This window comes from Scleropages formosus, chromosome 12 (assembly GCF_900964775.1).
Source record: "Scleropages formosus chromosome 12, fSclFor1.1, whole genome shotgun sequence".
Taxonomy (NCBI): Eukaryota; Metazoa; Chordata; class Actinopteri; order Osteoglossiformes; family Osteoglossidae; genus Scleropages; species Scleropages formosus.
In genome coordinates, this window is record NC_041817.1 from 10,917,169 (window position 1) to 10,933,733 (window position 16,565).

At 39.9% G+C, this 16,565-nt stretch overlaps 1 protein-coding gene across 1 annotated transcript; it reads right to left on the minus strand.

The window, feature by feature from the left end:
- Nucleotides 1-8,087: 8,087 nt before the first annotated feature.
- stc1 (stanniocalcin 1) lies at nt 8,088-15,173 on the minus strand. Its single transcript, XM_018743995.2, has 4 exons — nt 14,895-15,173; nt 10,448-10,590; nt 10,012-10,223; nt 8,088-9,896 (listed from the first exon to the last, which is right to left on the minus strand). Exons 1-4 carry the CDS (start codon nt 15,007-15,009, stop codon nt 9,605-9,607), a joined length of 762 nt encoding a protein of 253 aa, XP_018599511.1. The 5' UTR covers nt 15,010-15,173; the 3' UTR covers nt 8,088-9,604.
- Nucleotides 15,174-16,565: the final 1,392 nt, after the last annotated feature.

The following is a 16,565-nucleotide window of genomic DNA, read 5'->3' on the forward strand; positions in this document are numbered from 1 at the left end:
CCCTAAACTGCTCCACTAAGGTTACCCAGATGTATGAATGGAAAAAATATTTGTAGGTGGCTCAACATTGTAAGTTGCTTTGAAGAGAAGTGTGATGTAAATGAATAAATGTACTGTATGTTAGCCTGGTAAAAATCAGTACACTAAACAAGATGCAATAAGCCCTGAGTCAAAGCTTATGAAAATGTAGCCTACTATATTTACAAAAATGACTGAAATATTTCTTTGTCATAGTAGACATTAATACAAACTTAATATGAAATGCCTGGGAGAACCGGAATAGCAATGCGTATCTGATCAGGAGAGCTGTTTTAGGAACTGCGTGGGCTAATGTCATTGAGCCAAAGAAAAATCAAATGGGATATTGGGAGGGAGGGGAGGTCACATACAATCCTGCCCTAGTCATGTCCTGAGAGAGCTGGAGGACTGTCCCATGCTTTCACAGAAGACTTTGAATGAGCACTTAGGTATAATGGGACCTAGTTCAGTATAATGTTGAAGATGCCTTTCCCAGCAAGAGTAGGCTGAGTGATCCACCGTGTCAAATGCTGCAGAAAAGTCTAATAGGATAACGAGCGAGAAGCTGCAGGCTGCTCTTGCGGAGTGCTGCATGTTGGCCACAGAGAGGATGGCCATTTCGGGAGAATGGCCGTGACTGAAAGGCTTGTTAAACGGGTTCAAGCAGGTCATTCTGGCAGCAAAGTATACAGTGGTTGGTGAAATTATATACTTTTTAGCAGCACCAACATTTAAAATGCGATACCCTTCTCCTGGGATCTTCCAGGATTTGTCATAGATGCAGCTTCATTAACTACTTATGTTATTTAGTCTGTTTCTGTTGTCTTAACTTCTGTTAAATCTCAAAATACCAAATTTCTTTTATTTAAGGAAATTTGGCACTAGTGGTTTTTGACTGCACTTTTTGCCCTAAGTGGAAGAGTTTAAGTATCTTGGGGTCTTATTCACGAGTGAGGGGAAAAGGGAGCGTGAGATCGGCAGCATCGGTAATGCGGTCGCTGTACCAGACCGTAGTAGTGAAGGAGGAGCTTTTCCATAAGGAAAAGGTCGGTCTACGCCCCTGCCCTCACCTATGGTCATGAACTCTGGGTAGTGACCGAAAGAATAAGATTGTGGATACAAGCGACTGAAATGAGTTTTCTCTGCAGGGTGGTGGGACTCGCTCTCCCTGACAAGGTGAGGAGCTCGATCATCTGGGAGGACTTAGAGTAGAGCCAGTACTCCACCACATTGAGAGGAGCCAGTTGAGGTGGTTCAGGCATCTGGTAAGGATGTCCCCTGGGGGCCTCCCTTTGGAGGTATACTGGGCATAGCCAAGTGGGACGAGACCTTGAGGTTGGCCAGGACCCGCTGGACAGATTATGTCTCCCAGTTGGCTTGGAAGCAGCTGAGGATCTCTCTGGTTGAACTGGAGGAAGTCGTGAGGAACAGGGATGTCTGGGCTTCTCTGCTCTCCCTATTGCCACCGTGACCCTAGAAGGACTAAGCGGCCTAGAAAATGGATGGTTTTTGAGGCAAACTCGAATACTGTATTTTCATGATTGGTATCATTGACATTTAAAAAACACTTTATTTATATTCAGTGTTGTTCACAACAGAACATTTATGGAGACCATGCAGTGCAAATGTTTTGGAACTTGTGCACCTTTCAATTCTCGTTCACTTTAGATCAAAATGTGTCATACAAATCTGGGCAAAGATAGGCGCAAGCTGGGTCAAGGATGCAGGAACTGTATGATTGATTAATTAGCACAGATTTAAGGTTAACTGCATATCCTGTTCATAAAAAGTGCATTTTCTGTCCTTCATAATCAGTACGAGCAAAATTGCAAAGATATGAAACCTTTTCTCCTGGAGGAGCCCCAACATTTGCTTATAGCACAGTATGTTACATTTATGGATGTAACATTTGAAGGATGGTACTGTGGTACTCCACTGGATGATGCTGCCCAAGTATTTCAGATCAAGTGTGAAAGTAAGTTGTTATGGTAATTCTGAACATTTTGCAGCACAAAACAAGGTGAAATTGTAACTGGGCTATTGCTTGGAGAAATTATCTAACATGCACAACTGATGTTTGTCTTGCCACAGCATCTTCCGGGGGGCGGTCTAAGCGTGCCTCTGAAGCACATCTCAGTCTTTAATCCACTCTTTCTATGATCTTTCCCTCTCTTAAATTTCACTGGCTGTGCCATTAAGTGCTGACCAATCAGTTTGTCTTAGCCTCTTCAATTCAAGACAAAATATCACAGGGTAAGTTAGGTGGAAGCAAAAACTATGTAAATTTTTCAGCGGAAACAAACAAAACAAATGAGCTTTTTTTGTGTAGGAGATTGGGATATTTCTGACTGAGTTTGTGATACTTGAACCAGGACAATGCCAGGATTCAGGTTTGTTCAACTCAAATACAAGGTTTATTTGTTGGAACACAGGACAAAAATGTGGTCCAAAAAACAGCAGAATAGACTAGATGGAAATGGTGTTATGTTCCCTTGCATGCTACAGAGTTGCTTAGAAGAGGAAATACAGATGTTCATACAAGTGATTCTTCTATTATGTTTACTTCTATTTATTTAGCTTTTCTCCAGAGTGAATTACAATTTTTCAGCCACTTACAGTGATTTATCCTTTAATACAATTCAATAATTCAGGGTAAGTATCTTGATCATGGATACAATAGTGGGGGTTGGGATTCAAACTTACATCCTTTATTTACACTTATTTATGAAGCTGATGTTTTTCTCCCAAGCAGTTTAGATGAATCCTAGCCCTAATTTACCTGTTTTAACAGCTGGGTAACTTTTAATTGAACAGTTTAGGATAAGTACCTTGATCAAGGTTACTATACAGTAGGAGGTGTAATTACTGCTTTGTCCTTCAGTTTCAAGGCTATATTTCCAATCACCATACTACCTGTTACCTCAATGAGGCCAATATAAAAAAATTCTGGAATGGAGTGTAACAAGTGTTGTTTGCTCTCATTAAATGGAAGGTTTCTGGACTCGTAGAAAGGAAATGAATCCTTAGGCATCCTTCCCCAGTGAACTGTTTTTACCATAGATGTATCAGCATGTTGTTATAACTAGCACAAGCATTTATAAGTGACCCACTAGCAGGACATTTCATATTTTTAAGCTCTTGGAATGAGTTGCATAAAGAAATGAAACATTCATAACTGTAAGTGTTTTTGGGACTCTCACAGAAGTATGTGATAAACTTTTGCTTTTTGCTGTGGTGTTTCGCAGCTTAGTGTGTTTGCAGTAAGTGCCTTGTCAACTGGAGAGCTTTAATTTGACTCCCAGCAGTAACTTAAGCATTTCATGAAAACAATGTGATCATTTTTTTAAACCATGAACTAATCTTACATTTACTTGATCTGCCTACATCTCACTCCATATCTCACTCCACACTCTACATAGCTCCTGGTCAGACTACGGTCATATCTTGTTTTAAGTACTGCAGTTCCTTTGTTTCTAGTCTTCTGACCTCTACCATCACCCTTCTCCAGCTGATCCATAATGCTGTGCCAAGAGTTGTGTTTGTCCTGCCAGAGCATTCCCATGGATCATTGTTTCCAATGCCTCTGGCTGCCTATATGAAGTTCAAAACTGTTTGCTCTGTAACCGAGTACCTACAGGATCTGATCATCTTCTATACCCCAGCAGGAGTGTTATATGACTCCAACTGTTATTGCTTGGTGTTCCCACTCACAAAGAGTAAAAAAATCAGAAATTTATAAGTTGTCAATTTTTCACTCCAAAGTGGTTTGGTCACTTCTCTCCCTCAGAACTGCTGAATCCCTTTCAGCATTCAGCAATGGTCTCAAAATCCATCTTTCAGATCTGCTTCTTTCTTGATCTCCCAGTAGTTGCATAAATTTGTATCACAGCATCTATCACAATCATATTTTCTATGTCCTATGTGACTCTCAGTTCTTTGGGTAGTTGCTTTGTCATGTGGCAAAAAAGTGGTGGTGTCAGACAAACTATGTTTTGACAACTGCATGTCTGCATGTAAAGCTCTTTTGAAGCCCTTTGCACTTTTTTTTTTTTACTTTTGCTTGTAAACCATTTTAGAAAAAAGTGTCAGCAAAATGAGTAAATGTAATGGCAAATGTAATGTGTAATGTAAGTGTTTTGATTCTGAAAGTGTGTGTCTCTTTTTAGACAATGGCACTTAAAGGTTTTTCTCTAAGTGAGATGCAAATTCACATCATCGGCATAAGTTTGGTATGTACTCATGAAGAAGGACTAGGCTGTACTCGGCAAGGTTTCAGAGGGGAGTTGAAAATAAGCCATAGAACCTCACTGTTGTACCCGTTCTTGCTGTGGCTACAGAAATGTGAACATACTGTATACACATATGTGTAACAGCTTGAGAAGAGTGCTCAGTAAAAATAAATTGAATTGAATATAGGAGGAACTCCTAAATTAGCTAATTTAAGAGTAATGAACAGAGATGCAGTCTGTTTCTCATGTGATTTTTCTCATTAAGTTACATTTTGCTTTGTGTTAGTCAGAATAGTGTCAGAATAGTGTCCTGGTATGAGACACTTTCCTCTCCCAGCTAATTTAGGTGTTCTCTCCTTTTCTGTACTGACAGGCCCTGCACTGACTTGCAGTGTTTTACTCCAGACCATATTAGCTATACCATCACAGGCTGACTTCTCAAAGTTGCCTGAAAAAGTGGAAGGAAGTCGAATTCATTTTCCACAGTGCTGAATATTCCATTGATTCCAGTGCAGGCGATAAAACCCGTGAAAATTCAAGCCATTATCCTATGTCCTCCGTGATGTTCCAGCTTTTACAAAGCACATTTGAGCCGAAACAGCTCAGCGTAATTAATAGCCACTCATTCTATGAAACCACAAATCATAATGAAAAACAATACACCAATAACAAACAAGGTGCAGTAACAGATGACAGCTGTTTGTGCTATGTGCGTAGGAAACCAGCTGAGGATTTTGGTCTGTGTCTCTTTAAAGGAAAACAAGCTGAAGTCTGTATGGAATAGCTGCATCACCTATCCCAGAAACTAAGTGCTGAGGATCAGAAAGCCCCACAGGACTCCTCCAAATTGGCATGAAATTATATATCCCTCTGCCTGAGATAGCGGAGCCTCTGCGGCTCGTGTTGGGTTTTCTCCCAGGGCTTTGAAATGACTTACACACTCTGCAGTTTTAGCTCGTTTGCAAAAAGTTCATCCCACACAGGGATGTGATCTCAAATTTGTCACACTAGGCCTCTAGTTAAGAACCTAAGTTGATTGGCACATACTAGGCACTACGGGTGTCAGAATGAATATGAGCTTGAACCAGGAATCAAAGCTCACTGAAGTTCCTCTGTCTCTTGCACTGTGTTGTGCTTTTCTAAGTCATTCGTGCTGTTTGAGCATGATTATTAGGTGTCAGTGATTGTCTTCGATCTGTTCAAAGCTGCTGTGTATACTTCTGACATTAATGTTGAAATATTTATTCAAAGAGTATGCCATACATACCGTACTCAGCAGAACAGAGCAACTGCATTTCATTACCGTACAGTACTGTGAGCATTTTATGTTTCAGCTGAAGTCAGTACAACAGCAAAGACTTTCTAAAATCTAAGTACAAAAAAAATTAAGAAAACTACAAAGACATTTAAGTATGCATGCATATTTCATATTATGTAGTTACACTTTTTGTACGTGTTTCCCTCATATTTTCATATCTACATGTTGGTGCCAATCAAATTGACATTCAGTAACCTGTTATAAGTTATCATTGTGTAACAGCCTTATTTGTTACAAGTTATTAATTTGTTTCATTCCCAGATAGCAATATACATTTATCATCCTATCTGAAAGTAATCAGTTTTTAAATATTCCATCCTATGGAGTTAGAAATTTCAGAGGTGTGATAATTTGCTTCTGTATCATCAGTAGATAAAATAGTTCTTTACTAAGGAACAAATGAGACCAACCCAAATAAATATGATGCCATATGCCAGATATGATCTTAGTTTATTTCTTTCATTGGCCAAACCAAAGACACACATTTGATGGATTTTTCATCTATTATAATTTTAAATACACAGTTGCAAATGAATGGCACAAAGTGGAAATTAAATACACATACATTAAAGTGCAAATAAACCACATAGATCAATCATGCGTAACATATGTACTTTAAAAAAAAAAAAAAAAAAAACTAATTTTAAATGGCTGATTCTGCTTTGATGCTATTTATTAGTTACTGTGAATAAAAAGAATTTGGATAAAATTATGTAGAACGATCAGACTAAAGTGGCTCATCCGGCAAAACATAACACCTGTATGTGGGAAAAGTGATTGATTTCAAGTCTTGATAGGAAAGAAAGGAGTACCATTGATTTCAACCACGCAGGGAGCCCAAACCCCAACCATTCTAAAAACATGGAAACTCACACATGGGTTGTGAGGCAGTTTCACAGCAGCCAAGGAATGTGGTACTTTAAAGGACTCTGCTTGGGGGCAGATAAACTGTTGGTCTTTTTCTCTGACTTTAAGACAACTGGGTTTGCTGCATCAAGGTCCCCGGCTTCACAGGAAAATAAAAGGTTTTCAGCTTCTGAATGGAACTTGGCAAAGCTGGGTGACCTTACAGTGCCCATTACTCAACTTATTTTGAATGTTACTCTTTTGATTAGATCAACTTGCTGATGGTTATAACCACCTGGGTGTGGGCTCACTCATTCCAGTACAGACATTTGATTTAAGATACATTCTCTGAAGTTTACTAAGTCTTTAAGACCCTTGATTTATACGCAGAGAGTCAAAGTAAGTTGGCAAAAAGAAAATCAAAACAGATCTCTGGAGAGTTACATTGTTTCACCAGGAGGTGGCAATCTGTGACATGCAAGAACCTCATGGGAAACAAGGTAAAACTTACTCAAATGGTAAAGAGGAAAAAAGTCTGCTGATGCAATGCCAGAAAATGGCATTGATCAAAACAGTCTGCACCAAAAACCTGTAATTGCGTGGCTGATTTTAGCCATTTACCTCTGCACACAAAAGCAATGAGCTGAAGTATGACATCATGAGTTCACCCCACTGTGGTGCTGAGTGTCAAAATGGGGTGAGCATCACAGTTTGGGGTGAACATATTGGTTTAGCAGCAACTGATGGGTTTGCAATTATTTTGGCATTTCAAAAAGACAGAAACACCCACCAACCCTGACCATTGTAACTAAAATGCAGTAAAAAATGCATCTGAAATGCATCCCATACAGATACACAGATTTTAGCTCCTCATTTTCATCCAGTATACAAATAATTCACTTGTGTCTCCTGGGTTACCTACAACTGGGTTGAAAAGTTAAATAAAATGTTGAGTCTAAGTGCTGGAAGTTCAAATGCCCTTCAAAAGTGGTCATAAGAGATGCAAAGTGCATATTAAAGAGAAGCTGTAACTAAATAGTCTCCATGTCAAAAGACAGCTTTAAATACTTTCATTGTTATGTACATTTCTTTATAATATACGTCTTAGCTATTTTTTTTAAATGATTTAACTAAAAAAGTTGGATTGGAACATGTTCTAATTTGAAAGAAAAAGGGGAACAAACTGGAAAGGTTTGCACCAAACTGCATTATCTGTGTTCTTTAGTGTTTGTTGGGGCAGTGAGACCAACTCTGTTCTCTGTGCTCTGGCACTAGACCTAAGTGCATGCTATAGCCACTCTATGGAATTTAGCATAGAGCCTCATTTTCAGATATTATTGCATAGTGTTGTGAGTTATTTACACTTTGCACACCATTTGGTATTGTGACATAGAAACAAGTTTCCTTGTTTGTCTTTCCCTTCTAAATTGTGTTTTCTGACTCCCTAACTTATACTAACAGGAGCTCTGAGGAATGCCTGCCCTTGGTGTACTGCTGTTTTACAAACAATATCCAATAAAACACTTTGGAAATAACCTCCCAATTCACAGAGGCAAACTTTCATGAAGGAAAAAATGTTTTAAATTGCATAGTGTTAAAAATAGATCCAGCAAACACTTTGCATTTCACAATTTCAGAAAAAATAGAGTGGGTAGCTTGTACAGTATAGCGGCTAATTCAGTTTATCACTTTATACCTCTATGAAATTAACCAGCAGTGTTTGGAACATACACAGGAATATAAATGAAGTCCTGAAAAAAATCTTTAAAATAATACAAGAAACATAATTGTCTCTATGTTCCCTTCACACATACACATGTTCTAGACCTTGCTAAGATACTTTAGGAATGGTCCATTATAACACTAGTGAGAAGTTTACCCGACTAGAATGGCTAATGCGTTCCCCCATGACCAGCACAGAGTCATAACATGGATCCTATTCACTCAGAAGACACCTCAGACGCTTAAAATGCCTTGATTTGAAATGCCCCCAAGACAATGAGAGCCACAACCAAACTATTCCTTAAAATCTTTATCTGAAACCTAGCTCTTGCATACAAAACTAATAACCACAGCAACTTAATAAAATAACAAATTAAATTATATAGTAGGAAAATAAATATTAATATATCAACAAGGCTTTCTTAAATAGTCATGTTATTTTCTTTCTAAGAAACACTGCAAGCCAGTGTTTAATAACCCATCTCTACATGCCATACTTGTAGAGTGTGTGTGGTGGTTCAGCCCAGAGAGCAGGATTAAATCTATCTCCAGTAATTTCTTCCTCACACGTTATGCTACAGCTACGCATTGCACATCCAAGAGAAAATTTTTATTTCTTGACTTGAATTTGGCAGCATGTGTCATTGTCCACCCTGTTTCTGCACCATAGGCTTTGGAAAACATCATTTCTAAATTTTTATTTAGTGTTATCCTTCTTTTTCTGTTACTACTGCACCTTAGTTTCCAAGAACCTTCAGACATCTGCATTGCAATATTGGGGGGGTTGTTTTCATATTTTGGTGTTTCTGTAATAATTTCAAGTACAAGCTACCACAATTCCCATCTTGTCAAAGAAAGTCCTATCTGGTGCAAAAAACAGTACGCGTGAAGGTCCAGTGGGTCAATCAACAACTAATGCTACACAGGGGAACACATGGTTCTGTATAATCACGAACAATGATTAGGGCCTTAGGACTACTGAGAATGCTCATTAATATATATTTTCTCTTTCTGTGCAGCCAATTGTTTTAGGTAACAATGATTTTCATAATATTTTATCATTGCTGTAACTGAAATATAGAAATATTGGAGTTGAAATATTGTGTTGTGAGTACAAGAACATATTTTCGTTATGATTCTTTTTAGGAAAAAGGAGTCTAAACCCTCCTTTTGTTCATAAATGTAGTATTGTAATTGCAATGTGTGAATACACCTGTTCAACAAAGAGTAAACTCTACATTAGCAGCCAGATATTCAATGGATGTATTCATATGCTGTCGCTACATACGACTGACACATAAGCTCTTTTTTTTTTTTTTTTTTTTTACTCTAAAGTTACTTCTTATCAAAATTTGGGAAGGAAATATCCTGACACACCCAAAGGGAGAGAGCATTACTGGTTTGTTTTTTTCCTTTTTTTTTTTTTTTTGCAGAACTTGCAGTGTACACTGGTTGTGTTTTTGAATGGGAGTTAGGAATTATCACTAGTAGAGCGTTTCTTGGTGAAGATACCAGTAGAGTCTCTGTTGCGCATGTTAGGCTGAACCTTGAACATGTGTGGACCTACAGGCCATCGCCAGCGGGGGTCACGGCCCTCCAAGGCAGATGGGTCAGCATCCTCTACGGAAGGACAGGGCTTGCTCTGCAGTAGCTGGAAGAGCATGGCCATCTCAGGCCCCATACGGGCCACAAGATTGGCCCTCACTAGGTCGACTGTCTCCTCATCACACTCCATTAGACTTTGCAGAAGCTTGCTGTAGAACCTGAATGATACACAGAAGGGGTCAGACATGGTGCTAAGTTGTTGTAGATAGTAGAATTTGGAGCATTTTGATACATGGTTACCATTGAGGGACAAGGAGGGCAGCATTTCCTCACCTGTTGGGAAAGTGGCTTGGCAACTGGGCCACCTCGCCAATGGCCTCTGGATTTGCCCGGGCCACAGTGCAGATGTCTAGCTTACTGTAGCACTCCTCCTGTACCTCAGACACCATCCTCTGGAAGGTGGAGCAGCGGCGGATGGTGAGGAAGACCTTGGAAGTGATGCCATTGGCCATGCACTTGAGACTTTCTTTCACAAACGCCTTGCCCTGTACCATACACAAAAATCCAGAGTCACAGAACAACTCCTCATGGGAAGCAGATGCACTAAAAACAGTTTTTATGTAAAACTAATTTAATGAAATCCATGCTTGGATTCCCTTCTAGACCCAGGGGCAACATTTTTGCATTGTTCCTCCCTGCTTAACAGTGCAACTGCTTACAGTCAATATTTAATATTCACCTTTGAAAAAAGGGTGAAGAGGGCATGTACCTGAGTGTCGAATTTAGCAGCACTATAGAGGAAAGACTTGCAAATGTCATGCATGCCGTCTGTGTCACAGGTGGAGTTCTCCAGACAGGCGAAGGCACCACAGCCCACCTGGAGGGCGCTGTTCAGGCAGCGTGCCACTTCTGCTGCAGATGGGAAAGGTGGCCATTTAAATGAAGTGTTGTGCATAGCCTCCCTGGACACTTACACAATCAGGCTCAAAACTTTTCAGCAATCTACACAGGGGCTTGTCCATTGGAGTCACAGAAGGCCATAAGATGCAGGATTTTGTTCCCTCTAACCCTCAAACCACCCAATTCCACTATAATTCTTGACGGAATCAATTTGACTGGCCTCTAAACTCTTGCAGCAGCACTTTGCAGAATCATAGCTATGGGCTAGACTATGGATCAATGTAATTGTTGTCTTCTTGTCAAATTCACTCAGATTCAACAAGTGACTGATTTATTTACAAGCAGTGATATGATAAATCTGCCTCAGTTATAGATTAATTTACACCAGTCTGTTTTGGCATATGTCTTCTTTTTGTTCGGAATAGTTTTATCTTCATCTCTCCAAAATAACCATCAGTCTTCTAACCAGGTTATGAGTTGGCTGAACATAACCGGCTGTTCTTCTGATTCAGGTCTCCTGTAAGAGGGAATACCTGGCAGCACAGAAAACCTGACACCGCAGATACCGTCTCCATTGGCCTCATATTTAACAAGCCACAATATTGCTTTTTTGTATCAGGTCAGTTATTATTTCATTACTAGGAACTATGTAAGTTAAATGCAACATGTTTTGTCAGTTTGCCTCATGTCCTCATTTTCAAAAATAACATGGAGCAGCAAAGGTATATGGGAAACACTGCCCAGCTATTGCTCCTGCATAGTAAACGGATATGCTAATGCTTCCGTATATTACACGCTATTTAGAGCATAGGAAGATTTTCAGCATAATATCCATCCTGTGGCAAACTGAGGTAGCATGTCCTTCCAGCAAGCAATGCATCGTTTTTTTAGTAGTCATATGAATACCATGTGGTCATGGCAACAGAAAAGGAAACAATTACTTCTGACCTCACTATTGTTACCAGTGATAGCTGATGTATTTTCCTTTGCACGCAGTATAGCTGAGGCCAATATAACTCTCCACCTGAAATATTCTGATATGTCTTCTCACAGGCTATATCTGCTGTTACCTTTGACGGGGACATGTGAAAACATGCTGAAGCTAAAGCACTTGCGTGCTCAAGTTAACATGACTTGAAATAATTGTTTGGCTTGAATAATTTTGAATAATTTTGTAAACTGTATTTTTATATCCCGCATTCTGGTCTCTTGAAATTCCTACACCTGCTGCTGGGTCAAACGAGCCCAAGCCTGCCACAGTAACGTTGTGACAAGGCTTTGCTGATAGGTTTGTTGATGCCTGCCCAAAAACGTGTCAGCATGACAATTTATGCCTCTGGGGCTGGCATGGATCACCTGTGACATAACGAGAACTTCTTTGTGGGTTTCCCCTTTGCCCAACCTAAGTTATTGCTGTGGCATAAGGAGACCACACAGATATGATGTTGGTTTTACAAGAGAACATGTTGATTACATTAAGGTACTGTACACCAACTTTGGCAGGACCTTGTTCACTCGATAGACTTCCATTGTGTGACACAAGAACGTGAGCCAGAGATACAAACCTGGCAGCCCAGCCCTCATAATGAATGATTTTCTCCTTATGTGTGCTGACTAGTCTGACAGTTTTGGGGTCAGGACTATCATAAGCTTACTACAGAATCAATGGACAATGCAATGTTTTGTTTCTTTGGTTATTCTCTCTGCAGTTTGTCTTATGTCAATAGCTTTGCTTTTGTGCAATTCACTTATGATAAAAAGTGAACTGCATCTTAAAAACTTCATAAATACCTGATTCTTCATGTATATTCACTGAGGTAATCACACCACAAAGATTATCTGATACCTTTATCCAGACAAATTATATTGTTCTTATTTTTAACTGCATAACAATTTGTTTCCTACAGGTTTTGAAATACAGTAAGAAACAATTCATTGTAATTTATGCTAGACTGATTACTGAATAAGCTTTAATGAATATTAGCCTAAATTTTTTACTGTGAAAAATTTGCCTTAATTGTAGTGCAGAAACTGATGTGCTGGTGGTACATAACCCATTTTCTACTTTATCATAGTCAAATGGATTGCTCATTTGCTGCCTTATATGTGTATAATAAAAAGAGCATAAGAGACAAAGTCACAGCTACTTGAAAATCCCTTTAAACATTAGGTCTGCAAGTCTGCATTTCAAACTGTGCCAATGTTCTAAATTCTTTAAAGTAGCTCAAATAGCTATTTCAGCAACAGTCTTCTGTTGGTTGAAAGAAACAATATATCTAGGTGCCAGTTTATTATGTCGCTCTAACAAAACGCTTCCCAAGTGATTTATGGGTCAAAGAGACCATAATGGTATGCAATGTGTGAACCCTGAGATATTTTGTCAGGGAAACATTTTAGCACCTGAATTATTTTTGTTCCCCTGTTAGACAATAGGGAGTCCTCCTGGTAGAATTGTAGGGTGTACTTCAGCTTTATAAAAGTTTTTAATTCCTTACACCAAACACAGGTCATAAATGAATGCTTTGCAGAGTAATATTTGCTATGTATGTCACATATTTTAATAAATAAGTTTATAGGGATCTTGAGTGTTTACTTAAATTTGTATTTGGAAAAAACATGTGAAAAATCTGTTACACACCGTACTTGTGCATGTAGGCCATTGTAACAAAACTTTGCTTTTTAAGAAAACAGGCATGATTCTAGAATTGAAAAGCTGCACATAAACCAAGTATCATCTATATGAGAGGAAATAATTTAATAGCAGTACAGAGATCTCTGAAGATTTTACAGACAACAGGATGGGGTCACTGCTATGCAAGAGTCCCACTGAGGCGGTGCGCTTCACTGACTGTGGTGTCTCTCAGTCCTCCATGCAGAGCCTCTGCAGCACAGCGGAGAAGGATAGTGTGTCCCCAAACCTTCCAAGTACAGTGGAGTAGCAACTGATGTTGGGCAAAATGACACAGTTCCTAAAGCCAGAGACTGAGAATACTTGTTCACCAAACCTCACTGCATTTTCTACCACATAACACCATGGCAGTACGCATAATAAAAAAAGATTGTACATTATTCATAAAAAGAAATGAGAAACTATAAAATTTACAAAAAACAGCAATGTACACTATAAAGATGCGCACGCAGCGATGATGTTTTTAACCTGGCTTTTCACTCTTGACACTGTCACATATCTGCTTACGAGTCTCTCGGGTATCTTGAGACCCCGTGAGAGAGTTTGTGTAGCTCACTAATACGGTGCTAATACGTCACTTAAACGCAGATTTTTTTTTTTTTTTTTTTGGCTTTTTTCCGCAAACAATACTACTGCAAAAATTTCACCTATAGCTAACACGTAAGTGAAATGCGCGTTAGGTGCGAACCCATTTGTACGATAACAACCCTAATTCAGAGTTAAGTGAATGAATTTAGGTTTGTTGTAACGCTGCGGGGGTCTCTGAAAACATAGTCTTTAACAACATCCGCGACTGCGTGCGGGCATCCGCCCAAAAATATCGTTCTTTGCAACACACAATCCCTCGGCAGAAAGAGTCACGACATGCTTTCTGCTATTTTGAGTTCTTAAAATGAAACATTTCTGTTACTGAAATATGGTAGCTAGGCAACATAAGTATTATACAGTCGTTAAAACTTTCACTATCCTCCAAATTGCATGATGTAGAGTGATATCTCAGCGTTCAATTAAAATTATAATACTAAATGTTGCTTTATTGCTTACTCATTCAGCATGATACTTTACCTAAGAAAATGTTCTGAGAAACTTGAAGGTGATCCGTCCGCAGGGGTTACGGCAATGAATGTTGCGGAGAACACCCGCAAACCAAGTCGTGCTTACGTTCAAATAGCGCGCATAGACGGCATACACTTCATAACACACTAACTCAAATGCGTCAATTAAACGGAAACTCGCGAGTTGAGCCCCAGCCGCAGTGAGTCGGTTTGCCTTCTAAAATGAGGGAGTCCCCGGTGCTCTCAGTCCGCACCCTGCCTGCGGCACTCCCAGCAGTACTAGTGCCAGCAGTACCGGCGGTACCACCGGTGCCAGTCCTGCCCGCCCGCAGTTTTGCCCAGCGCACCTCGGTACTTTCTCACTTCTACACCCATTCCACACACGGGCCATGTCATATGTACAGTCGGCACAACAACGAGCTGACAAGACACAGCGCGCGTTGGCCTGTCCTTATTCTCAACACAGTGCCATTTTGCACGCGGAGTCACATCAAAAATAATAACCAAATGACCAGTTACTAATGTATATGTAAGAGAAATGGTGAATATAATATAAAGGGCGTGCTGCTTACAGGGGCTGTTGGCGGAGACGCGCGGTCTCCGGGGGGAGAAGGACTCGTTCTGATCCCACTCGTAGGCGCACGCGACGAGCGCGAGCAGCAGCACAACTCCGGTCCTCTGAGGCATGATTCTCAAATGACACAGAAGGTCTTCGTGAAAAGAAAAGCCGAAAAATAGCTAGACGAACCCGTCTCCTTTTTCGAAACGTCACGTTGCACTATTGCTTTAAGTTGGTATATTTTAAACAAGTTGCCTCCGGGGGTTCTGCTCTTCGTTCCTGGGAAGCCTTGCAGCTTGCTTTCTTGGGCATGTTGGACAGCGCGCGAGGTCCACTTTATATAGGCATTCCTATCAACGATAACGTCTGGCGCATCACGAGCCCGCCGCCCGTCCAATCACATCTCAGCATCTACTCTGCGCGAGCAAGCAGCTTCCGACGTCTTCTACAGAAATATAACGTCTGTCACAAACTTTTCACGCCGGTTATATGTGATTTGATGCGCTTCTTAGTGCAAGTCGGCAAATGATACTTTTTGGATCTTCTTGTTGATATACTAAAATAATTTAAATGTTTTATTACCTTTACAAAATGACAGTTTCTGAGTTTTTAAATAGCCTCTTTAGAAGTGACATTAAGGTAGAAAACGTAGGAGGTTTTAATAAATACTCATACTGCACACAAGTTTTGTGCGGAAAAAGCCGAAATATGTTCACTGTGTATGTACCGTTAAATACCGGGCCGTAACAACGTGTCAGGTATTATGGGGATCGAGAAACGTCGGCAAATTATACGTCTTCGGGGAGTTGTACAAGTATTTGGAATCGGACACACGAAGCTTGCTATATAATATAATTATATAGTATACTATATTGCGGGGAGCAGTACGCCACCCTCGCATAAATATAAATTCCGATTAAAAACCGTCACTTCAAATTTTGTCTTACTTTCGTAAAATCCACTTGGACACAATCTGCGCCCGTGATGCATATGCAGTGTAGTTGCGTCTGTCTTATATACTGACTTGATACTGAATCTTTTGCTACTACTAGCATACTTACTTTCTACATATTTATTATTAATATATTAACTATAATGGCTAGTGTTGACGTTTGACTTCGTTTAGAAATATGCCGTATAAAAGTAGTGGAGCATAAGGGCGTTTTACCGAACATTTACCTAGACTAGTAGGTCTGATATTTGATGTTCTTCATTCATTGTAAGACGTTATATCAGTTATGAATTGCGCTTCTCGCGTTCTACATGGATCTCAGAGGTGTACCAACCAACTCGTCAGGTACTGGGGCTGCGCAAAAATATGATCAACAGTACTCAGATGAGACTGAGTTATACATAAATATTTTTGAGACACACGAGGTTGCTCGAACATCGAGGAACACGCCCCTAAGTTGTTGCGCATATAATCATGGCTAATACGGCTGCATATCTTATTTGCAGCATTTTCCTGCATTCTCATAAGCATCCTCGAGTAATCATGGGTGTAGGAAAGACACTCCATCACACTAACACACATCAGTCAAAGCCCAGACTCGAGCCTCTGGGAACTTTTTGCGGCTCACTGCTCAACTCGTCCTAGTCCTACCTTGTCTGACCTGTTTCCTTTGGCAGCTGCTCTAATGTATTCAAATAGAATTTGAAATCTTCATCATGCCTGTATGGACTC